At 51.5% G+C, this 24,521-nt stretch overlaps 1 protein-coding gene across 16 annotated transcripts in view; it reads left to right on the top strand.

Moving 5' to 3' along the window:
- PLEKHA6 (pleckstrin homology domain containing A6) overlaps positions 1-24,521 on the top strand; it is a 143,684-nt gene continuing 119,163 nt past the window's right edge. For 4 of the 16 annotated variants that reach the window (XM_043568434.1, XM_043568439.1, XM_043568433.1 and 1 more), the window contains exons 1-3: positions 5-108; positions 6,526-6,602; positions 12,561-12,618. In XM_043568434.1, coding sequence (XP_043424369.1) covers positions 26-108; positions 6,526-6,602; positions 12,561-12,618 — 218 coding nt within the window. In that variant the 5' untranslated portion in view covers positions 5-25. Of the gene's footprint in view, positions 109-6,525; positions 6,603-12,560; positions 12,619-24,521 lie in introns of all 16 variants that reach the window. The other 12 variants (XR_006295396.1, XM_043568435.1, XM_043568444.1 and 9 more) reach the window with 9 other exon arrangements.

Below are 24,521 nucleotides of genomic sequence, written 5' to 3'. Positions count from 1 at the left end.
GGTGCCCAGAGTGAGAGGGGCCGAGATGGCCGATGAGATTGACTGGCTGGACTTGCCCGGCCGGTGGACCTACGGAGTTGACCGCGGTGGGAGAATCTTCTTCATCAAGTACGTTGGTCTCTCTCGTTTTGCCATTTTATGTTTTCTTTCGAGTTGTCCAACTTGGAAGGTGGCAGGGCGGGGGGCAGGCTGAGCGGTAGGGGGAAGCGATGGCTGGAAAGGCAGGCATGACTAATAAGTTTATCACCGCCTGTTTGAATGTGTCTCCCGCCTTTTCCTCAATGGGTCAAGGTCCAGCTAAGGCTGGGCATGTCCTCCTCTGGAAAGGCAGGGCGCGGCAGGGCAGGTGCGGGCCTTTCTGGCTGGTCCCCATTCACGGGGGACAGAGTGGGGGGGGGGCAGCGGGTGCCCGAAGCAGGATGATTGGACCCAGTGTCCAGTGGGCCCGTCATTCCTTTCAACCCCGTCCCCTGAAAGGGCCAGGGGTATGTTCTTTCTCTTGCCCCGCCCCCCCCACCAGATTTTCCTACAGAACACTTGGGCTAAGAGACATCACACCAGGAGACCCTGTCTCAGCCACCAGTTCCTGGCCGTCCCTCATCCCAGGACCCTGTGTTGCCAGGAAGACAGCCCCTCTCCCTTCCTGCTTCCTTTATGGGGCTGTGTGGTCAAGGGGAAGGAGAAGATGCCCACGGGCGCATTTGGCATTCTTTAAGGAGAGGGAGCCTCTGCTGCTCCCAGTAATATATTAGTACCGTTATATTAATTTCATAAACCAAAATGGCTCTGGCATAATCTCATTATAACAGAGTGGCCTCGCTGGTGCGATTTTGGCCCGCTCCTGCTATAGCCGTTCTTGGCCAGGATAGAAATCTCCCGATAATGTTGCAAGTCTAGAAGCACGGCATTCTGAACTGTTACCCACACATGATGGGTTTTTTCTGCCTCAAGATAGCCGCTCACAGAACATTAGAGCTGAAAGGGAGCCTTGGCTGCACCCCCCTCATTTTTCAGATGGGGAGGTGAGGTCTACAGAGAGGGAGGGTGCTTGTTCCAGATGAAACCACTTGTTAATCAGAGCTCAGGCCAAGCCCCGTACCCGCCGACTTTAGAGCACTGCTTTCCCTCCAGCACCGAGCTGGAGCCCCAGGAAGCCGGCGGATTTTCCCCTTGCTTCTCCGTTGCCACACTTGCTTTAGGCCTTTCTTCTGGAATTATCATCGCCATGATCATAATTGATGCTGTAATTAGATTATGTTAGAAATTAGCTCCACTGACGTTCTCGATCCGGGGTCAGATTCTTAAATAACGGAACTCCACCGGTATTAAAACCGGAGTCCCTTTGGTCCGCGGTTTCAGACCTTTGAGTCCATGTAAATCACCCGAGGAAGGGATGGAGAAAAGGCCGCTTCCTGAGCCCCGCCTCCAGAGATCCACATCTGGGGCGGGGCCTTCGCCTGTGTAGTTCTAGGAGCTCCTCAGCTGAAGTGGTTAATTTGGCTGTCCTCCTCTTTCTTCCCAGACTCTTGCGTGCCTTCCAGCTTCTCTTGGCCTTTCACTCCACGAACATTCGAGTAGCCACTGTTTGTGTGCCACACCGCGAGGCATTAGAGATTAAAAAAAAAAAAAAACAAACAAACAGTGAGATACAGGTTTTTCCTTGAAGGTGATAGGGAGAAAATGCAAATAAATACTTGGGAAATAATAGGATATATTCTCAAGGTATTTGCATGATGGTCTAGGAACACAAGGAAAAAAGAACTGACGTTCTTTGGGGAGCGGAGGGAGAGCTTTCTGGAGGAGGAGACATTTGGGCTGATTCTGGAGCAGAGGACCAGGGTGAAAGGGGCCCTGAAGCAGAGGCCTGTGGGAAGGAGGGCGCTGATGAGTGCCAGGACACGGGTTGTCTAGAACACTCTGAGGGGGTCAGTGGAGATGGAGTGGAGACTGCAGGGGTGCTGCAGAAGAGGGGGCAGGACCAATAAGAAGGGGCAGCTTTGGAGAGGCCTTGTGTGTTAGGCTAAGGGGTTTGAACTTGGTCCTGCAGGTGATAGGAAACCAAAGGAGATTTTTATTTTTATTATTTTTAAAATGTTTATTCACTTATTTGTGTGTTTGTTTTTAATTTTTTTATGTTTTTTATTTTTGAGAGAGAGAGAGAGAGTGCAAGCAGGGGAGGGGCAGAGAGAGAGGGAGACACAGAATCCGAAGCAGGCTCCAGGCTCTGAGCTGTCAGCACAGAGCCTGTCGCGGGGCTCGAACCCACAAACTGTGAGATCGTGACCTGAGCCCAAGTCAGACGCTTAATTGACTGAGCCACCCAGGTGCCCTTTTATTTTTATTTATTTATTTTTTGTCTTATTTAAGTCATCTCGACACCAAACAGGACCCCGAGATCAAGAGTCACACGTTCTTATGACTGAGTCAGCTAGGCACCCCCCAAAGGAGATTTTTAAGAGGATTGACACCTAGACCTGGGTTTTGGAAGGATCCCTCTGGCAGCTGTGTGGGCAGATGATGACTTAAAGGCTGAACAGGGGCGTAGGGGGAGAAACTTGGGGTTTGGAGAGCAGTCAGGGGTGACTGCTGAAGTCCAGGAGGCAGCTGATGAGGCCTGGATTTAGGTGGTGAGGTTACAGGGAGGAGAGATAGGAGAAATCTTTAGGAGGGTGTTCATTTACGGCCTGAATGTTGGGGAAGAGAGGGAAAAGGAAAAATCAGAGATGAATCTCAGAGGTTTTAACTTGAGTGTGACAGAGATGAGGCGTATGGGACAAGGAATGGATTTTAGGGGGCGTATAGACTCAGGGGAAAGTATTGAACTTGAAGTCCCTGCGGGACCTTCAGGAGGTCATGTCTGACAGGCAAGTGGATGTACAGACAGCGGCCTGGGCTGGAGAGGAAGTCCTGGGAGTCGTGGCATAGGGTGGAACCGTCCAGAAATGTGTGACCAAGACGATGGGGGTCCCCGGGCAGCACCAGTGTAGAAGGAAAGGATAGAGGAAGAGAGACCAGAGATTGCAGGATGGTTGCGAGGGAAGGGCACTGCCCTAGCAGGAGGAGGAGAGAGATGGTAAGAGGAAGGAACGGTCAAGAGTGGAAAGGCCAGGGGCGCCTGGGTGGCACCGTCGGTTAAGCGTCCGACTCCAGCCAGGTCACGATCTCGCGGTCCGTGAGTTCGAGCCCCGCGTCGGGCTCCGGGCTGATGGCTCGGAGCCTGGAGCCTGTTTCCGATTCTGTGTCTCCCTCTCTCTCTGCCCCTCCCCCGTTCATGCGCTGTCTCTCTCTGTCCCCAAAATAAATAAACGTTGAAAAAAAAAATTTAAAAGAGTGGAAAGGCCAAATGAGCTTAAAACTGCAAAGTGGCTAGAACTAAGGAGGTCTTTACTGACTTCTAAGAAAAGTGGGTTCAGGGGAGGACTGAGGACAGAAACCAGATTGCAAAGGATGGATGAGAGGGAGCCCAGGAAGTGGGGACCAGTTTCCAAGGAGGATGCTGGGTCAGTAAGAAGAGGAACAAGCTGGGAGGGGAGGCGGAGGGTTCAGACCAGAAGACGAAGACCAGAGTGGGGCTAAGCAGACGATGACCGGAGAGGGAGAGAGAAGTGGAAGAGACAATCTTGTGATACTCAATAGAATAAAGTTCTGGAAAAAAACAGGAGATGACGGGGACTATAACCCAGGCAGAGAGATTAGCCTTACGTGGAGGAAGGCCGCTTCTTCATGTAGAGACGAGTGTTTTTTAAAAAATTTTTTCGATGTTTATTTATTTTTGAGAGAGAGACAGATAGAGCGTGAGCGGGGGAGGGGCAGAGAGAGAGGGAGACACAGAATCTGAAGCAGGCTCCAGGCTCTGGGCTGACAGCCCCGATGTGGGGCTCAAACCCATAGACCATGAGATCATGCCCTGAGCTGCAGTCGGACGCTTAACTGGCTGAGTGAGCCACCCAGGTGCCCCTAGAGACAAGTATTAAGGTGGGGATATGGGTGCTTTGGGGGGTGGCTGGTTGGGCGTATTGAGGAAGCTCCTGACTGATGGTTTCTGGCTTTTCTTGAAGTAAGTGATAAGATTGTCCATTGAGAACGGGGAAGGGGGAGGAAAGAAGAGGCTGGTGAGGGGGTTGAGGTTGACGGGGAAGCTTTAGAACACTCTGCAAATGGCAACTGGCCGGGGCCCCTGAAGAAGATGCTAGGTGGCACTTAGGGACCAGCTAAGCGTGGGGACCGTGGGTTTGCAGTGACATCGGTCCTCCCAGTTTTACAGTTCTCTGTCAGCCCAAAGCCAGGGGTGGAGACAGTCTGTGACTGCATCGTTCTGGGCCAGGAGCTGGCAAGGGGAGTAGCAGAACGACAGGGGAAAGACGTTGAGGTTGCGGGATCGTGTCCACCTCTGTGACCCTGGGATTGTCCATGATGTCCAGGACGCGTGGAGATGGTCGTCTGAGGGAACGATGTGAGAGGAGGAGAGGAATCGGGGCCAGAAGGTGTCCGGGTGGCTGTAGAGGAAGTGTAAGGGCGTGAGTTTCCCCGCACACTTAAAGTTCACACTGGCTGACTTTCCTCTTCCTGGGCTTCCTCTCCCGCTGCCTCCCGGCACCAAAGCCCACGACACAGGGCGTCTCCGTGTGTGCACAATGGTTCGAGGGTCCTGGGGGCACCAGAACGGTGACTTTGTTTCTTGTCTCCTCATCAGACGGGTGAGTCCACTGGGAAACCCCGTCCTGTAGCAGGTGTCCAAACTCAGAGAAACATTAGTGGAGCCCAGTGAAAAAAGAAAGCATGTGTCCACACGAAGACTTAGGCATAGGTGTTCCTGGCAGCTTTGTTTGTAATGGCCCGACCTGAAAACGACCTGAATGTCCATCACCAGGTGAGTAGATGGACACCGTGGTATATTCTATGATGGAATACTACTCAGTAATGAAGCGGAATCAACTATGAACACCTGTTACCACGGAGAGGGAAGGGAGAGAGAGAGAGAGAGAGAAGAAAGGGAGAGAAGGAAGGAGAGCAGGAGGAAGAAAATAAGAAAGAAGTCAAAGAAGTCTAGCTCGCATGATTCCTTTATATAAAATTCTAGAAACTCTAGAAAATGCAAACTAATCTATAGTAACAGGAAGCAGATTAGTTGTTGTTGGGGGGGCAGTGCAGGTGGAAAGAGCTGACAGCGTGGGAGAGAGGAATTATGAGGGGGCACAAAGGAAAATTGGGGGTTCACATCTCGATTTTGGTGATAGTTTCACAGGTATATACACATGTCAACACTTTACATGGTACGCTTTAAATATGTGCAGCATTGTACATTGTATATCTTACTTCAATAAGAATTCTTAACGAGATTTGTTATATGAATTAAAGTATTAAGGATACTTTAACATCAGCGAGTAGAGTCCTGTCCTGGACCCCAAGGCCCCACCCCAAAGCCTGGATGATGCAGGTGATACAGACTCCTCTCCTCCACGTGCCTGGGTTGGCCCAGAAAGTCAGGTGCCTCGTGTGGGTCACATCTGGCTCTGGAAAAATTAATATCATTTGGTTGGTGGGGGTGGAGAAATGTTGATGGGTTCATCTGCCTCCCAGTCTAGACCCAGCGGATCTGTGGTCTTGGGGAGCCCAACTTGCCGGGAGTGAGCTGTTAGAATCCTGGCTTCATCACTTATTGATCATATGATTTGGGGCGAGTCCCTTAACCTCTCTGAACCTCAGGTTCATCATCTGCAAAATTCCTCATGTGAAGGACTGTTGTGAACGAAAATATTTAACATTGAGACACCCAAGGACTAGGGGTTCACCTAGCCTCCTCCTCTTGTATCCGTTGAGAAGCTGCCAGTTAAGTACCTTCACTGTTCTCCCCAGAGACTTCACCTGTCACCCCAAATGTCACCTCCTTAGCACACCCTTCGTGCTGTTCCCCCTCCTTAATTTCGTCCCGGATAGCACTTCCTCCTCTGTGATGGGATAATGCTCTTTATGCGTAGCTATAATAGGGGTAGGGTATACTTCCTATTATATTACATTGCAACCGTCTTTTTATATGTCTGTTTCCCCCGTGGGTTACAAATTCTTTGAGGTCAGGGTCAGATGTTATTTATTTCTGAATCCTCAGCATCTACTCAGTAAATGCTTTGTGCATGTGAATGAATGAATGGCTGTGTGGATTCATCTATCTCACGTGCCTGGGATCAGACCGTCAGTGTTGGTATGAATTGGGAGAGGGATGTCCTACTCTGGGAAGCCTCTATTGTATCTGACACTTTTTTTTTATGAGTTTTTGGGGTTTTTTTGAGACAGAGAGAAACAGAGCACGAGCGGGGGAGGGGCAGAGAGAGAGGGAGACACAGAATCCGAAGCAAGCTCCGGGCTCTGAGCTGTCAGCACAGAGCCCGAAGTGGGGCTCCAACCCAACAACCGTGAGATCGTGGCCTGAGCCAAAGTCGGACGCTTAACCGACTGAGCTACCCAGGCGCCCCAGTATCTGACACTTTCTTATTGGTTTGTTTTTTTTTTTTTTTTTTTTTTTTGTAGCGATGAGGAAAAGTCAACCAGCTGGGTGCACCCTGGTACGGAATCACCCATCCAGAGTGGACACTCCTCCAGCCCAGGTAAGGAGCTTGGCTGTCCCCACCTTTGCAATTGAGGAGGAAGCGATGGCTTGAGGCAGCATAACTGCCCTGACTTTGCTTCTCACTTTTTCTTTTCGGCATGGATGGATTCAGCTTAGCATTTGGACCACCTGGGGAGGGTGCAGGAGCATTGATGCTCACCTTGAGGTCTTTGTGAGTTTCCAGTTCTGTAGTTAGCATATGGGACCGATCTTTGAGGACACAGATTTGACCCCTCTGTCATCCCCCTGCCCAGTCAGAAACTCCTCTCCATCTTCAGAGCTCCCGAGCTAGGCGTAATCCCAGCTCCTGGTGCTGTACCATAGAACCGTGTGCCATGATGGAAATGTTCTCTCTCTGAGCTGCCCAGCAGAGTCACCATTAACCACAAATAGCTACTGAGCAATTGCAACGTGCTTAGTGTGGCTGAGGAAGTGAACTGTTACGTTTGAATTCATTCAAATTTAAGTAGCCCCACATGGCTAGTAGGAATGCCTTCACACTGGGGTGGGGGTGGGGGGACATGAGAGAAAAGGGCACGGGGCCCACACTGACTGCTTACTGTAGAGCAGACTCCAGTGCTAGCCCAGGCCAGTGGGAAGGTGAGGACACGTGCAGGCGGAATTTCAGTCTAAATGGGGGAGGCAGAGACACCAAGAATGAGAAGGGCCGGGGTACTTCGAGTGGACAGGCAGTGTTCCTCTTCAGAATGCTGCCACAGAGCCACCCTCGCTGGCCTTCTGGCCCTTCCGCTGACTGCACACCACGTGGTTCTAGGAGTCTGGGTCGCTCACGGGACACAGCCAGCACTGCGGGACACATTGGGTTAAGTAAGGTGTTGGCCTGCCCAGAGCCCACTTTCTTTTAGATTCTGGGCTAGGATCATTGTGTTGTCAGGGCTGGAAGGGACTTCAGGGACCCTGGAACCCAACGCCTTCTTTCAAGGGTGGGAAGATCGAAGAACAGAGGGGAAGTACCTGGGCTCGAGGCCGTTCAGCTGTGCAAAGCCGTGCCAGGGTGAAATGCCTAAGTTCTAGAGGCAGAGAGGCCTGGGCTCAAATCTTGACTCTACTTTCTCTCAGGGTGGTCTTGAGCAAGTGGCTTAAATCTTCCGGGACTTGGCTCTTCTTCATTGGCAAAATAGGGATAGGACAGCGAACCTCCAAAGATGATACCAAAGGCTACCCAAGAGAATCACCATCAATGGAGGTGACCGCTATCGCTGTGGTCACTGTTGTTACTTCTGACATGAAGTAAGGCCTCTTACCCCAAGATCGGGCTGTGTCCCTCTCCTGGGTTGCTGTTTTTGCTGCTATCCGTGTTTAAAATTTGATTGCGTGTACCTCGCTATGGCCCTAGGTAGGACCAGAAGACGGATAAAAGCCTGTGAGCCAATTACTTCATTTTGGGCTGCAGCCAACTGGTTGTCCGAGGCTGGGAAGGGGTTAAGATGCCCCTGAAGCTTGCTGGGAGGGCAGCTGCCTCAGCGGGCACTCCGCCTGGACAGGAATATAAGCACTTCTTGGTGTTGCCCGGGCAGAGAGGGCAGTGTGGAGGGAAGTTGCTGGAAAAGGCAGGGGACAAAATCCACGCTGGCCTCTTTCCCAGGCACATCACAGTGGCAGGATTATTTATGATTCTGACCCAATGGGGATCCCTCTACTTGGGGAGACTGCCAACCCACGCCCTTCTGAATGGGAACGTCCTCCCACAGGGACAGAGGGGAACAAGTGGCATTTATGGAGCAGCACAGAGGAAAGAATGTCAGCTTTGGAGGCAGTAGAGACCAGACTCACATCCCAGACCAGACACTTCCTGTGTGACCCTAAGCAAGTTGATTAACCTCTCTGGGCCTCAGTTTCCTCGTCTATAAAAATGTTCAAGCCAATGCCTATTATATACTGCTTTTGTGCAAATTAAATATGCTAACAGTGGTAAAAAGTGTAGCTGAGAGGAAGGAAGCACTAAGTGGCAGCTGGTGTTATTATTTCTATGGACCAAGCCCTGGGAGGGGAGCTGGGTTCATTGGCTTCCCTGATACTTTGAAGCAGCAGCATCACCACCAACACGAACCATGGAAATCTAGACCCTTGAGAAATAGAGGTGAATAAAATGAATTATACAGACTGGGCCCGCCACTCTATAGAACCCAGGTTCTGCTCTCCAGCAGCTTGTGCCCTGAGGCAGCTGATAATATGGCGGGAGAGATTCAGACCAAGAGTGAATGGCTATGTTTTGTAAAACCTCATACACAAGGCAGGTGTGTGGCCTGGCCAGACAGGTGGCAGTGATCATCTGTCAAGAGAATCCACACATGTTTTACAATAGGTCAGCCACAGGGCTCTTGCACGCCCAAAAGGAATGATCTCCACCAGTGCCCTGCCTGTCTCCACCTTGGACAGTGGTTTCCCTTGAGTTTCTCAGAAGACCCTTCCTCTTCCCTGGGGTGGAGGAATACTGTTTGTCAGGGAGGCAGGATGCTCTTTTGGGGGGATGGGTAGGATGAAACAGTACCTAATAGAACGCTCTTAAGAGATAGAGTGCTAATAGAGCCCCACTCTTAGGGGCTGCAGCCACCTGCAGGGAGTGCCTGGGCACCTCCGAGCCATGGTCACCTTCTGTATCTATTCAGGTTTTGCTCACTCTGTAAGCCTGTGATTCTCTGCTCTGAGCATTTCCATGGATATTTTTTTTTCAGAGGTGCTATTAAAAAAATTTTGTTCTAGATTAACCAGACAGAAAATCAACAGAGAAGGATTAATGACCTTAAATGGCCTTAAATGACATATTAGATCAAATGAATTTAATGGTTACAGACATAACGTTCCACCCCAGACCAGAAGATACATTCTTCTCAAGGGCACATGGAACATTTTCCAAAGTAGATCACATTTTAAGACACAAAACAAGTATCAGTACATTTAAGAAGAATGAAATCATATCAAGCATCTTTTCAAACCACAATGGTATGAAACTAAAAGTCAATTACAAGAACACTGGAAAAATCACAAATATGTGGATGCTATATGCTACCGACCAACCAATGGGTCAACAAAGAAATCAAAGGAGGAATGAAAAAATACCTTGAATAAAAAACGTTGAAAAAAAAAGAAAAAAAAAAAGAAAAAATACCTTGAGACAAATGAAAACAGAAATACAACATACCAAAATCTCTGGGATGCAGCAAAAACAGTTCCACGAGGAATGTTCATAGCAATATGGGTCTACCTCAGGAAACAAGAAAATCTCAAATAACCAAACCAACTTTACACCTATAGGAACTAGAAAAAGAACAAGAAGTGAAGCCCACAGTTAGTAGAAGGAAGGAAATAACAAATCTCTGGGTGGAGATAAATGAAATGGAGACTGGAAAAGACAATAAAAAGGATGAACTAAGAGCTGGCTCTTTGAAAAGATAAAATTGGCATGCTTTTAGCTTGACTCACCAAGAAAAGGAGAGAGAGGGCTCAAGTAAATAAAATCAGAAGTGAAGGAGAAGTTACAACTGACACCACAGAAATACAAAAGATCATAAGACACTACTATGAACAATTATATGCTAGTAAATTACCTAACCTAGAAGAAATGGATACATTTTTAGAAACATGCCATCTTCTTTCTCAGGCTGAACCATGAAGAAATAGTAAGTGTGAATAGACCAATTACTGATAAGGAAATTGAATCACTAATCAAAAACCTCCCAAGAAACAAAAGCCCAGGACCAAATGGCTTCATGGGTAAATTCTACCAAACATTCAAAGAAGATTTAATACCTATCTTTCTCGATCTCTTCTAAAAAATTGAAGAGGAAGGAATGCTTCCAAACTCATTTTATGAGGCCAGCATTACCCTCATACCAAAACCAGACCAGGACACCAGGCAAAAAGAAAATTAGGGGCCAGTATTCTTGATGAACATAATTGCAAAAATTCTCAACAAAATATTAGCAAACCGCCTTCAACAAGACATTAATAGGATCATTTACCATGATTGAATGGTATTTATTTCAGGGATGCCCAGAAATAAACCTACGCATATATGGTCAATTAATTTATGACAAATGAGGCAAGAATATGGAATGGAGAAAGGACAGTCTCTTTAAAAATTTTTTTAAAGTTTATTTATTTATTTTGAGAGAGAGAGCAACGGGGCGGGGGGGAGGTGTGCAGAGAGAGAGGGAGAGAGAGAAAATCCCAAGCAGGCTCTGCACTGCCACTGTAGAGCCCGATGCAGGGCTCGAACTCATGAGCCATGAAATCATGACCTGAGCTGAAGTCAAGAGTTGGATGCTTAACTGACTGAGCCACCCAAGTGCCCCAGGACAGTCTCTTTAAATGGTGCTGGGAAAACTGGACAGCTATATGCAAAAGAATGAAACTAGACCACTATTTTACATATACACAAAAATGAACTCAAAATGGATTCAAGATTTGAATGTAGGACTTGAAGCCATAAAACTCCTAGAAGACAATAAATTCCTTGACCCTAGTCTTGGTGATGACTTTTTGGAGCTGACTCTAAAGGCAAGGGCAACAGAAGCAAAAATAAACAAATGGTACCGCATCACACTCAAAAGCTTCTGCACAGCCAAGGGAACCATCCACAGACTGAAAAGGCGACGTACAGAATGGGAGAACATATTTGCACGTCATGTATCTGATAAGGGGTTAATATCCAAAATACATAAAGAACTCATATCACTCAATAGCAAAAACAAAACCAAACCAAAAAAACCCACACAACACACAAAACACATAACCCAAGACAAAAAACATTCTGATCAAAAAGGGGGCAGAGGACCTGAATAGACATCCTTCCAAAGAAGACATATAGATGGCCAATAGACACACAAAAAGATGCTTAACATCACTTATCCTAGGGAAGGGCAATCAAAACCACAACAAGATATTACAGCACAGCTGTCAGAATGGCTATTATCAAAAAGACTAGATGCAACAAGCATTGGTGAAGATACAAGAGAAAAGGGAACCCTCATGCACCGTTGGTGGGAATGCAGACTGCTACAGCCACTCTGGAAAACAATATGGCCGATGAATGGGTAAAGACGTGGTATATATCTGATAGAATACTACTCAGCCATAAACAAGAATGAAATCCTGCCACTTGTGACAGCAAGGATGGACCAGGAGAGGGGTGTGACGTGACATGAGAAAGACAAATACCGTATCATTTCCCTTTTGTGTGGAATCTAAACAGGAAGACAGAAGAACAGGCTAAATACAACTCGTTGATAATAGAACCGTGGTTGCTGGAGGGGAGGGGAGCGGGTGGGGGGCTGAACGGGTGGAGGAGGTCAAGAGGTACAAACTTCCAATTAGAAAATAAGGAAATATATAATGTACAGCACCGTGACTATAGTCAGTAAAAGTTGCCAAGGGTAAATCCTAAAAGTTCTCATCGCAAGAAAAAGTCCTCAGTGTCTTGTCCAGAAGCAGCAGAAGCTGGTGGTAATGATACTGGCCTGGGGTTTGGAAGCTTGAGTCCTGTTCTGATCATGGGTGCTAATCGCCTGTGAGGCCTGGGGCAAGGGATCCGCCCTCGGATCTTGCTTGTGCTTCTGCGACGAAGGGAGAGGGCTGTGGGACCGCCCTGAGCGCCCTTCCAGGGGAACCACCTGTGCGTTCACCGCTGGGTCCCTGGGGCTGGCGCAGGGCCTGGCCCAGAGTAGCTGCTCAGGAAAAGCTTGTCGAATGAACGAGCAAACCCTGTGAGGTAGCGATCCATTCGGTCACTTAACTGCCATCCCTCTTCTTCTTTGCTAGAAACAGACCGATGGGGATGACGGACCAAAAAGGGTGAGAGATAGGTGGGTTTGAGCACTTTTGGCTGGTCTGTGAATTTTCCTGGTTCTCCGGGCCCCATCCCTCCTGAGCGCAGACCCGGTGTACGGGGCTGAGAAGAAAGAGAGGGTCATGTTGTGAATTTGCTTCCTCACAGGGTTGCCCAAAGGCTGGGAGATGGATTCGACCCAGGAGGGAGCCGTGTACTTCATCAAGTGAGTAGGATGGGAGTTTCTTTCTGGTGTGGCTGTTGGGCCTGCTGTTTTGGTCACTGATGCCTCCCCGGGTGGGGGTGGAGGGGGGGGGTTGTTAAAGGGGCTGCTCTTGCACTGAAGGCCTTGCTGGGGTCTGTGAGTGGCCAGGAGGCCTCCAGCCTGGCAGAGAAAGCTAGGTGGTGTGTGTGTGTGTGTGTGTGTGTGTGTGTGTTTATGCACGTGCGCATATGGGGTGTGTGTGTTTCTGTTGGCCTGGGAGGGCCAGTGTCAATCATGGGAAGTCTTCCCAGTTTGGATGGGTGGGTGGAACGCTGGGGGGAGCAGGGATGGCTCAACAAAGTAAAGCAAAGCGGCTGCTTTAGACACCCCCGTGGGACAAAAGTCTCCGAGGAAGGAGACGGAGCGCGAGGAAGCCCGTAAGAGACAGGGAGTGGAGCAGGAGGAGGGAAGGTGTGAGTGAGGTGCGCGGCCAGGCAGGTTGGGCCGTGGCAAGGCCCACTCGTCTCTCTTGCTCTCCTAGACAGAGCATCTGTGACCCTGGAGGTGGCGGGGTACGTGCGGTGCTGTTTTTTCCCTGGGGTTTGGTCACGCTCCGCCGTGGGCCGGGCTAGCTGGTGCTCTCGGCAGCCGGCAGGACACCTGGGGAAGGCGCCCCGGATGTAACCTTGGAAACAGAAGAGAACTCTTTGGGCTGGGGTGGTCCACGTCTACCCGATTGGTTTCATTTCCCGCCGCCTTGGCCTGGGTCTCTCCATCTCCCAGGCAGGCCGGGTCCTGGCATTGTTCCCACGGGCGAGGCTTGGCATGCTCAGGCCTGCGCCTGGCCTGGCCTCGGAGTCTACAGGGCTGGTAAGAGAGTGGCTGAGCAGACGGTTGGGGTGTGGGCACCGCCAGAGGCATCCCCTGCCCGGCGGGGGGAGGGAGGGTCCCCCTCATCTCCTCCCTCTCCTGTTCCCCTTCCAAATCTTCATTCATCTCTCATGAGCGCCCACCCTCCCTCCAGACCAGTCAGCCTTTACATCAGCTTGGCTGTGAACCATCTTCCTGAAACAAAAACAAAACAAAATGGACAAGTTATCTGCTTCGGAGACTGTTCAGCTAGGACGTGGCTTCTACAGCCTGAGCTTTCCCTGAAATTGAGCCCAAACCCCTGCTTCGGTTAAGAATCCTAACCATCTTCTGGGTTCCTGGGTGGCTCAGTCGGTTCAGCGTCCGACTTCGGCTCAGGTCGCGATCTCCCGGTCTGTGAGTTCGAGCCCCGCATCCGGCTCTGTGCTGACAGCCCAGAGCCTGGAGCCTGTTTCAGATTCTGTGTCTCCCTCTCTCTCTGCCCCTCCTCCCCCATTCATGTTCTGTCTCTCTCTCTCTCTCTGTCAAAAATAAACATTAAAAAAATTAATTATAAAAAAAATCCTAACCATCTTCATACTCCTTAGGTGGATCTGGTGCTTGAGACCATCTACTAAGTACTTCCACCTGTATTACCTCATCTCAACCACCCCTGAACACTTACCACCTGCCGTGGCCTGGCCCTGACCCTTTCTTGGCCTGGCCCTGACCCTTTCCGACCTCATCTCCCATAACAGGCCAGCTACGGTGATTTTTATCTTTCTTTTCCTCCGGTGTGCCAAATTCATGCTCACCTCAGGACCTTTGCATCTGCTGTTCCTTCTGCCTGGGAGGCACTTTCCTCCTGTTTTTGTGCATCTGGCCCCTATGTATCATTTAGCTCGAATGTTATCTTCTCGGAGGGACCGTTCCTCACTACCTGCTCTGCTCTTCCTTAGACCCCCTCTCTTAAGTAAACTTTATGCCCAACGTGGGACTCAAACTCACAACTCTGAGCTCAAGGGTCTCATGCTGTGTAGACTGAGCCAGCCAGGCACCCTCAGACCCTCTTACTTTTCTTTAGACTACCCGCCACTACTTGGAAGTTTGTCGTTTCTATATTTCTATATTTACTTAGTCATCGGTGGTGTTCCCCATTGCCTCGTCAGCCCTGAGAACAGATTCTGGCTATCTCATACTCCACTGTGTCCTAGAACCTTGCCGAGTGTGATAGGAATCTGAGATATTTGCTGGAATAAATGAATGGAAATGTTGGGAGGTAAACCACGCAGGCATCATTGACTCCTCCGGCTACCAGCCCGGAGCATCACGAGCTCCTCACCTTTTCTTCGCCAACACCAGTTCCGTCTTTCTCAGAAAGTGCCACCAGAGGGGCACCTGGGTGGCTCAGTTGCTTAAGTGACCGACTGACTCTTGATTTCGGCTCAGGTCCCGATCTCACGGTCCGTGAGTTCGAGCCCCGTGTGGGGCTCTGCACTGACAGTGTGGAGCCTGCTTGGGATTCTCTCTCTCTGCCCCTCCCCTGCTTGAGCGCTCTCTCTAAAAATAAATAAATAAACTTAAAAAGATAAAAATAAAGAAGCACCACCAGAGGAGATCCCTCCAAGACAGCCTCAAGCCCCACTGCCTGGCAATTCTCCTCCTAAATCTTTCACCCCATGGTCATAGCCTGACTTCATGCCCACACGGCTCTCACCTGGATCATTCTAGCAGGTTCCCGACTGGTGTTCCTGCCTCCAGGCCATACTGCCGCACAAATGCTTCTTTGCTAAGCGCAGCTTTGGTCACATCATTCTGCTTTAAAAACCGTTCATGCTTGGGAGCCTGGGTGGCTCGGTCGGTTAAGCGTCCGACTTTGGCCCAGGTCTTGATCTCATGGTTCGTGAGTTGGAGCCCCGCACTGAGCTGTCTGCTGTCCGCACAGAGCCCATTTCGGATCCCCAGTGCCCACCTCCCCCTGCCCCTTGTCACTCCAAGAAAAAAAAAAAAAAAAGAACAAAACAAAACAAAAAAACCTTTCATGCGTCTGTCAGTTACAAGATAAAATCGAAATTCCTTACTCAGGTACTTCAAAGGGCTTCATAATCTGGTTTCCTGCCTTCCTGCTCTGACTTCACCTCCCATACTCCCCAGTTTGCCAGACCAGATCATTTGTGGTTCCCTCAACACATACCTCTTTTCCATGCCTCCCAGCCTTTGCAAGTGCTAATCTCTCCTTTCACAGGGCTTGTGTCCACCTGTGAACACTTGCCTTTCTTTGAAAACTCGGCCCATGACATCACTCCTTTAGGGAAGCCCACCGGTGTTGTAACTGTTTACATGTGTGTTATTTTCCCTAGATTGGTGGTTCACTAACTTGAGTGTGCGTCGAAATCACCCGGAGGGCTTGTTAAAACAGATTGGCCCTGGCCCTAGAGTTTCTGATTCAGAAGGTCTGAGAATTTGCCATTCTGACAGGTTTCCCAGGTGATGACGATGCTGCTGGTCCGGGGACCACACTTTGAGAACCACAGGGCTAGACTGAAAGCCGGTCAAAGGCAGGGCACACATAGGGTGGCCATAAAGTCTGGAAACACAGACAGTATCATTTCATCATGCGTCAGGAGCAGCAGTGGCCGCTCCGAGAGCTGAGCTTTACTACGCGATCTCATTCAGTCCTCACGATAGCGTTGGGAGGGAGGCGCTGACAACCCTAACGGTTTCAGCAAGGAAGGAGGCTATAGAGACTTAAAACTGAGATTTAAGGCTGAGCAAAAAAACCCCTTCAGTGTCATGAAGCTTGTGGAAAGCAAAGCTGGGATTCAGCCCCACGTCTGCTTGATTTCACAGGCTGTGCGCCTAGCGTAACGCCACAGAGATGCCACAGCTGTCTCTGGAATCCTTGGTGCCAGGCTCAGACAAGGGAGGTGCTCAGGAAACCCCGACTGCGTGAGTGAGTGAGTGAGTGAGTGAATGAGTGAATGACTCTGGCCCTTTCATTTTCATGGTTCCCTGCATGATCAAATCCCTACCAAGGTTTGGGACCTTTGGTTGGTGGGTGAGTTGGAGACCCTCAGGACTCCAGACATGGGTCCCAAGGCATAATAAAGAAAGTCAGGTATACAGACAACGCGAGAAGCTATTTCTTTTTCCTTCTAGCGTGGACGGGTCAAATTTCAATGAGCAAACACTGACATTTGCCCAGGACCGGACGAATATGATAATTATGTGTCAGTAAGCCCTTCCCTTCATGGTGTCGGGGAGGTGACTCTCGTGGTGTCCACAACTGATGTCATTGCTCAAGTGTGCCCGCGGTTTTGAGGGTGTCACTTACAGGAAGGGTGGTTCAGAGAGAAGAGCAAAGGCCAAGTGTGAAAATGTGGGTAAAACCCCCAGCAATACCCCCAGTGTGCGTGTATCACGTGAATCCAGAAGAGGGCGCCAAAGCACACGTGATCGGCCCAGCCAAGGCCTTGCGGCGGCGTTTGCTCAGTGGTGACCCACAGATTCACTCCAGAACCATCTCGACCGTCCTCCGCCACAGGTCAACCACTATGGATCTGGTAGACTCCTTTCAAACGCTTAGAGATCTGGGTGTGTTACACCCATTCCTGATTTTCTCTGGCCCTTGACTCCTACCCCGCTTCCTGCTGAGGCAGCCAGCTGTGGAGCTTGCCAATTCAGTCTCCCAGAGTGCCTCTCTCTTTCCCCCAAGTTGGCAGGGAGGGAGGCACGGCAGTGATGCTTTCTGCAGAGCCCGATAACCTTTGTTCCCAATCTGGGCCCCTTCTGTCCCGCACCCCCTGACACCAGTGCCCCCGTGGGCCCCGCACCTCCTCCATCCCAGGGAGCCTCACCCAGCCGCTGTCACTTCTTCCATGTTCTTCTAAGGAGGTGCCAGAATGGGCGGTCACGCCACCAGTGCCTTCTGCTCCTCCGTGGGCTGCTCAGTGCTGCGCCAGGGGCTGTGGAAGGCAGGATCCAGAAGCCCGGGGCTCTGGCCCCAGGTGCTCATGGGAGTCATCACATAGACCCCAACCCGTGGGGCCCCGCAGGAGGCGGCACCCCGGAAGTTGGGCTTTGTTGTCTCCAGAACCCAGACAGGACAAGGAGAGGAGTCACAGGGGGAACAAACCTCATACTTAGTGACCTGACTAGCTCTGCCCTCGGGGTTGGGGGGGGGGGCACAAAATATCCCAGAACAGTAAAATGAGACAGATGAGAACAGGTACTGAATGCAATGGGGAGGGGGGGGTGGCTCAGGGAAGAGAAACCCCATTTGCAGATGAAAAAACTGAGATTCAGCAGCCAAGGAACTTGTCACTCAGTTGGTTAAGGGGAGGAACTGGAATTGGAACTCAGTAGGTCCTCAAAGGTAGCTCACCACAGGGGGCTCCCTTTTCTGCTCCCCATTTGGTACTTCCAGCAGAGAGAGAGGCCCGTGTGGACGCGGCTGGGGTGAAGAATGGGTAAGACATGTCCGAGGGGCAACAAGTCCGTCAATTTCATGGCCACCGAGACCGTGATGACCTTCAAAAGGCCAGGAGGACCCGCGTGCTTGTGCTTAGCGACTCATAGTGGCCCAGCGTTCTGGACCTGCCCCCCCTGAGCCTGGGGGCCTGGATTCTAAGGGCGCTTTCTTCAGGATCCTTCCTCCCTCATGCCTCCTCCTCACGCCCTCCCCACCTGAGTGTCACAGGAGTCTTGCTTCTCCACTGCTGGGCTCAGGGAGAGAGTGTAGACTTGGTAAAGGGAGTTTATTTTCTTTGCTCCTCTGCGTCTGCCCTGGCTGGAACTCAGATCCTCCTCGTGCCAGGTGTCCCTCACCCCACTCCTCAAAGGTGCTGCCCCCACAGAAGTCCTCCCTTTGGTTTCTCATGCCCCGGGGGCCTCCCAGATCGCCCGGAGACTTCGGCAGAGCCAGCTCAGACGTCTCGCAGGATCTGTCTGCAGCCTTTGCCCTCTGTCTGCCAGAGAGGAAACCCTCCCAGCAGGCCCTTCTGTCCGTCTCCTGCCTTTTCCAGTTGCCCAAGGATTGTGTGGGGTTGGGGCTGGGGTCCTAATCCCCTTCCTCGCCCTGCCTGTCTCCCTCCCAGATGCTGCAGTCTCTGGCCCCAACCCTGCTTTGCTCCATTGACTGTTCAAGGCCAGAGATGCCCCCCAGAGCCCCTCGTCTTTCTTTGGCTGGAAGCCGGCTCTCCCCCTGCCGGTACTGGGCAGGCTTGCCAAATCCTGGACAGCCAGGGCAGGTGGGTTGGGCTTAATCAGTACTACCTGGCACCAGGCCTGCACCCAGGATTTCTCTGTCCCTTCAGCTGAGTGTCTTTCTCATCGCCGATGAACTCAGCATCTCAGCTGGGCTGGGAGAGAGGTGAGGGGTGACCTAGGGATCCTCCTCCCCACCACGGCTGCAGGCAGGTGCATACTGGTCTAACCTGAGGTTCTCAGCTCTGGCCTGGCCTACTCTGGAGTTGAAAGTAGCTGTCTCTCTCTCTCTCTCTCTCTCTCTCTCTCTCTCTCTCTCTCTCGGGTGTGATCGGATCCCTGTAACGATCCCCCTCCCCACTCACGTGGCTCTTCCTGGACCCTGGAAGGGAAGCCTGTGCTCCTGCCCCTTCCATAGCAGATTCTTTTTAAAGAGAAAGGCTTCAGTTGGGTAACTGATGCTTGTACTCCGATCACATTAAAAGAGACCCACAGAGAAGGACGAATCATTGTATTTGAGTGAAGAGAAGCTTAATTTTTGAAATCAAGTTGCTGTAATAATAAATACTCAAAAAAGATATAATAGGTGGGTGAGTCCTTGCAGACGCCCTCCATCTAGCCCCTGCTTCTTGAAGTAGTCTTTATTCAGAAGTGACCCCAGGGGCGCCTGGGTGGCTCAGTTGGTTGAGCAGCCAGCTCTTGGTTTCGGCACAGGTCGCGATCTCATGGATGTGGGTTGGAGCCCTGCGTCGGGCTCTGTGCTGACAGTGTGGAGCCTGCGTGGGATTCTTTCTCTCCCTTTCTCTCTGTCCCTCCCATGCTAGTGCTCTGTCGTTCAAAATAAATAAATGAACTTAAAAAACAAGAAAGCAGTGACCACCGTAGCTCATCCGGTTTGGTCTGTAGCTTCCAGGTCTCAGGAGCAGGAGGGACTGAGAGACCCAGTGAGCCTGCTGGACGCCCCGGCAGGCATATACCATTTTCTTCCCATCTTTCTGGTCCTGGTTGTGAAATTCAGTGTTTCTATTGCACTTACGCACTGTCACAGAGAATCTGTTATTTTTTTCCCCGCATCTCCAGAAATGTGAAGAAGAGAAGGAAAGTGAGGCAGAGAAAGAGAGAGATCGGGAGAGATCTCTCAATGGCATGGGCTTGTCTACAGCAGAAATGGGGCTGCAGTCCTATTGTCTGAAGCCCTCCCTTCTGTCTCTGAGCAAACACGGGTACCCCCTGGCTTGGCGGGCCTCCTTGCCCCAGGTCACTGGAGACCAATTTGGGCTGAAGACCCGGGAGGTCCTGGCGTCTTGTACTGGGGTCCAACCAGTTCCAGACTTTATTTCTTTAAATTCCTTGTTGGGGGGGGGGGAAGGGGGTGGGAAGCACCAGGACCCCTACCAAGCCCTCCTAACACCCAGAGGTGTGCCCATCTCTTGGCTGGACAGCCACCGAGATGAAAGGCAACCACAGACAGGTCTGATGAGTCCCCATGATGCCAGACCCCTGGACACCTTCCGGTTCCCTGCACTCTAGCGGGAGAACAGCAAAATGCAGCTCACGCGAGGAAGGCGGCCCGGATCGCCTTTGGGGGGCAGCCCTTCCTGGTGGTGGAAGGCCAGGAAGGCTGTGCCCAAGGGCTCCGTTCTTTCCTGGGCTCCAGGAAGCATGGATGGTTAGCAGCTTGTCGCCGGTGTTGATGGAGTTAAACCTTTCCAGGGACTATTTACTCCTGATCCTAAGTGACAGCTTGGGGAGGGAGAGTCACGTGGCCCTGAAATCCCCGCGGGAGCCGATGGAGCATGCCCAGCTGCTTCTGCCTGGGAAAGATGCTGGATCCTGCAGTCACAACAGCATCCTCTCCCCGCGTCAGGGACCTGCCAGCCGGAGAGATGACTGATTAGACCAGATCAGATCCAGAGCCCCGCTCTTCAGACGGGGGGCCCTGAGGGGCGGGGGAGGAGGACCCCAGCTGGCCGGAGCTGGGGGAGGGGTGCCTTGGGGCCCGGAGAGTTCTAGCTTTTCAACGCGGGGCTCACACCTCTGAAGCCGGTGAGTCTGTTCTGATGCATCATATAGATGAGGCGGGAGGAGGAAGGCTGTGCTCTGGTCAGGGCTGGCAGCCGCCCGCCGTGTGAGTCTGGGCTGCTGGCACTGTGGTGCCACTGCCTTCCCTGTCCCTCATTCTTGGCAGCCTCACTTGGGGATCATGGATGCTGCGGATGCTAATTATAACCCGCTCGGTGCCCCCACCCCCACCTCCAGGATCCCCAGTCAGGGCTGATGCTGTTTGCATTTCTTTCATTTGAATTGCATCTCTTGGGTGAGGCCAGCTCCGGTGCTGCCAGCTTCCTAGGGTCTAACTGCCCCCCTACCCACCCCCCCCCCCCAGCCTGGCTAGAGCAAAGAGGCCAGCCCCACCCTGCCTCTAATCTTGCCAGAAGTGAGTTGAAGGCCAGCAGGAAGGAAAGGTGGACGGGTGTCCAGGGGTCAGGCTCGGGTCAGCCCCAGGGACTCACCTCCCTCCGTGTGGAGAGGAACCAGGCCATGTGTATTTTAGGGGCCCGAGGTGGGGGCCCAGGGCCGCTGAGGCCCTTGGATTCTTAGGGGCATCTGATCTCTGGGATCTCAGGTTTAGTGGAGAGCACCTGAGGAGCTGAGGCCTGGTACGTGAGCCCGAGGGGATGGGTTTGTAACGGTGGGGTCGGGCTGCAGCTAGCAGGGCCTCAGCCGTATTGTGTGGGCAAAGGAGCAAGGTGGGGGAGCTGGCAGAGAGGGGTGGTGAGAGATCGGGTGGGGGTTTGGGGGGGGATTCGATAGGAAGGCAGAGGGAGAAGAGAGGCGAGAGAGATGCTCTTGGCGACCACAGACAAGCCAGGGGAGGGAAGAGAGGGGGCCGGAGCCTGGGAAGGCTAGGGATGGGAGAACCAGGACAGAGGGAGCCAGCCCTAGGGCTCAGGGGTAGGGAGGGCTGCAGAAAGGGGGAGATGGGGGGAGGGATGGGGTCAGAGTCAGAGCCAGAGAGGGTGGAGGCCTTCTGAGCTTGGCAGGTCTCTCCCTATCCCTAGAGACCCCTCGCCCTCAATCTGGCAGTTTGGGTGGTCTCCTGGACGCCGGCTGGGGTGGGAGCCCTGTGGGCACGTCTCTGCTTGAGCCTGCTGTCCAGATGGCCTTGGGGGCATCGTAGGCACCCACCCTACAAATCCCCCAAATCCTGGCTTCCAGGCCCCTCTCGGAGAGCAGGGAGCTGGGGAGGATTTCTCTGGCCTCCCCCCCTCAGGGAAGCTGCGTTTCAGCTTGGACAGGAGATGAGCAGATCCTGGTGGTGGAGAGGAGGTGGGAGGGAGGTCCCAAAGAGACACTGCTTCTCTCTCTTACACAGCCTGCGTGGGGTCCTGGAAGGGCCGGATGGTGTCCTGAGGCTGGGAGCCATCTCTCGGTGGGGGTGACAGGAGGGGCCGGGCAGCCTGCCTGGCACCATCGCTGGGCTCCCTTATGGAAAACGGGCTCTCTGTGTCCCCTCGCAAGGGCGCAGAGAGCCGGGCTGCAGATATGAATTATTAAAAGTCCTTGGTTTTCCAATCAGTGGCGAGGTGATAAATGTGTTAGCGCTGGTGTGTAATTAATCCTGGCGGGCGGCTGCACAGGCTCGAGACAATGGGGGCTTTTTTTTTTTTTTTTTTTCCGCCCGGTTCAGCTTTTTTCCCATCTTCCCAGGAAGGTGACTGTGCAGGACGCATTACACAGATAATTACTTTTAACGCGTCTGCCTAGATTATTGAGTTGGATTCTTCCTGCTCGGTGTAAATGAAGTAATTACCGAGGAAGTCAGGGAGCTCGGCAGCCAGCTCTGGCTCCCAGGCTGACATCACGGCCTGCCCCGGCCCCGCCCGTGGCCTTGGCCTCAGGCGAGAGAGCTCCTGGGGCCCAGGGCAGTGGACAGGAGAAGCTGAGCCCAGAGGGGGCCCAGCCCAGGGTGAGGAAGCTCCGTGTCGGCCGGTCCTGGTCAGCTGCGGTCTCTCTGTCTTCCTCCCTGGCTTGTCGTGGGGTTCCCCGAAGCCACTGGTACCTGGCAGGGACCCCATCCACATGGGTCCCCCAGAGGAGGGTCAGGAGGACGAGGACCGTCACTGGGCGTCAGGGAGAGCTTGCTGACCGGCAGGGGCCGGTGGCTGCGGGAACAGGTCCTGCTTCTCAGAGGTTTTGCCCCGTGGGTTGAGCTCTGGGCTGAGGTGGTCTGGAGGCCAGTGCACTAGTGGGACAACTTTGGCAGGCCAGCCCCCGACCAATTAAAAACATATTGAGAGGAAGGAACACTTTGGTTGGGAAACATTTAGAATCAATGTGGAACAGAGACAAAGAGGACTTGAGGCCGGCTGAGTGGGACCCTTCCCTTGACAACTGTTCAGGTGGGTTCCTGCTTGGCACCCGCACCTCCAGAAGCCCCCCAGAGACCGTCTGGCCCAGCCTCCCTCCGCGCCCAGACGAGCCCTCTGTAAGCTTCCTGGTGGGAGCACCAGCCTCCAGCGACGGGGAGCTCATTACCTCACCAGGCAGCCTGTTCCGTGGTTAGAACATTCTATGCGGAATCAAAATCGGCCCACTTCCAAGGTCTGCCCTTTGGTTCTGATTCTTTGAAGCAGAACAAAGCAAGTCAAGCTCTGTTTCCCATGGTGATAACGAGGGTTTTCTTCACATGAAAATAGCATATAGTAATGTGTGGATGTAATGTATTTTATGTAACCAGTTTTGTGTTGGACACTTATAAGGCGTTAACCTTATTTTCCCTTTGCAAATAATACAATGTGAACATTTTTGTGCAGAAGGCTTTTTCTGCAGTTTGGATGATTTCCTTAGGATAAATCTCAAGACACAGAATTAATGCGATGAAGTATATACATTTATTTATTAAAAAAAAATTTTTTTTTTAATTTTTTTTTTCAACGTTTATTTATTTTTGGGACAGAGAGAGACAGAGTATGAACGGGGGAGGGGCAGAGAGAGAGGGAGACACAGAATCAGAAACAGGCTCCAGGCTCTGAGCCATCAGCCCAGAGCCCGACGCGGGGCTCGAACTCACGGACCGCGAGATCGTGACCTGGCTGAAGTCGGACGCCTAACCGACTGCGCCACCCAGGCGCCCCTAAAAAAATTTTTTTAAATGTTTATTTATTTTTGACAGAGAGAGAGACAGGGCATGAGCTGGGGAGGGGCAGAGAGAGAGGGAGACACAGAATCCGAAGCGGGCCCCAGGCTCCGGGCTGTCATCACAGAGCCTGACGCGGGGCTCGAACTCACAGACCGCAAGATCATGACCTGAGCCGAAGTCGGACGCTCAACAGACTGAGCCACCCAGGTGCCCCAGTATATACATTTAAAAAATTACTATTCTGAGTAGAAAAGTAATGCATAGTCATTAAAAAATATAGAAACACATATAGAGAAAAGATTAAAATTACCCATAATTGTCTCAGAGATTTGGTATATAATTTTACCATTTTGATATCTATACGTTTTTACGAATTCATGCACAGATGCATGACTATATTAGCAAGATGTGCCTGTATACGTTAAGATTTTGGACCAAGAATATATATTTTTATCACTTACATAAGGGACTTCTTAGTGTTGCATTATATATCTATTCCATTTATTTGTTTAATTGACCCCCCTGTTAAACTAGGGATTTCCAATTTTTTGCTTTTATATTTAAAAAAAATTTTTTAATGTTTATTTTTGAGAGAGAGAGAGAGAGCGAGCGCGAAAGAGCACCCGTGCGGGAGGGGCAGAGAGGGGGGACAGAGGATCCAAAGCAGGGTCTGTGCTAACAGCAGCAAGCCCAGGGCGGGGCTCGAACTCACGAACTGTGAGATTAT

The sequence above is a fragment of the Prionailurus bengalensis genome, chromosome E4 (genome assembly GCF_016509475.1).
Source record: "Prionailurus bengalensis isolate Pbe53 chromosome E4, Fcat_Pben_1.1_paternal_pri, whole genome shotgun sequence".
Taxonomy (NCBI): Eukaryota; Metazoa; Chordata; class Mammalia; order Carnivora; family Felidae; genus Prionailurus; species Prionailurus bengalensis.
This window is presented reverse-complemented; position numbering and strand designations above follow the sequence as displayed.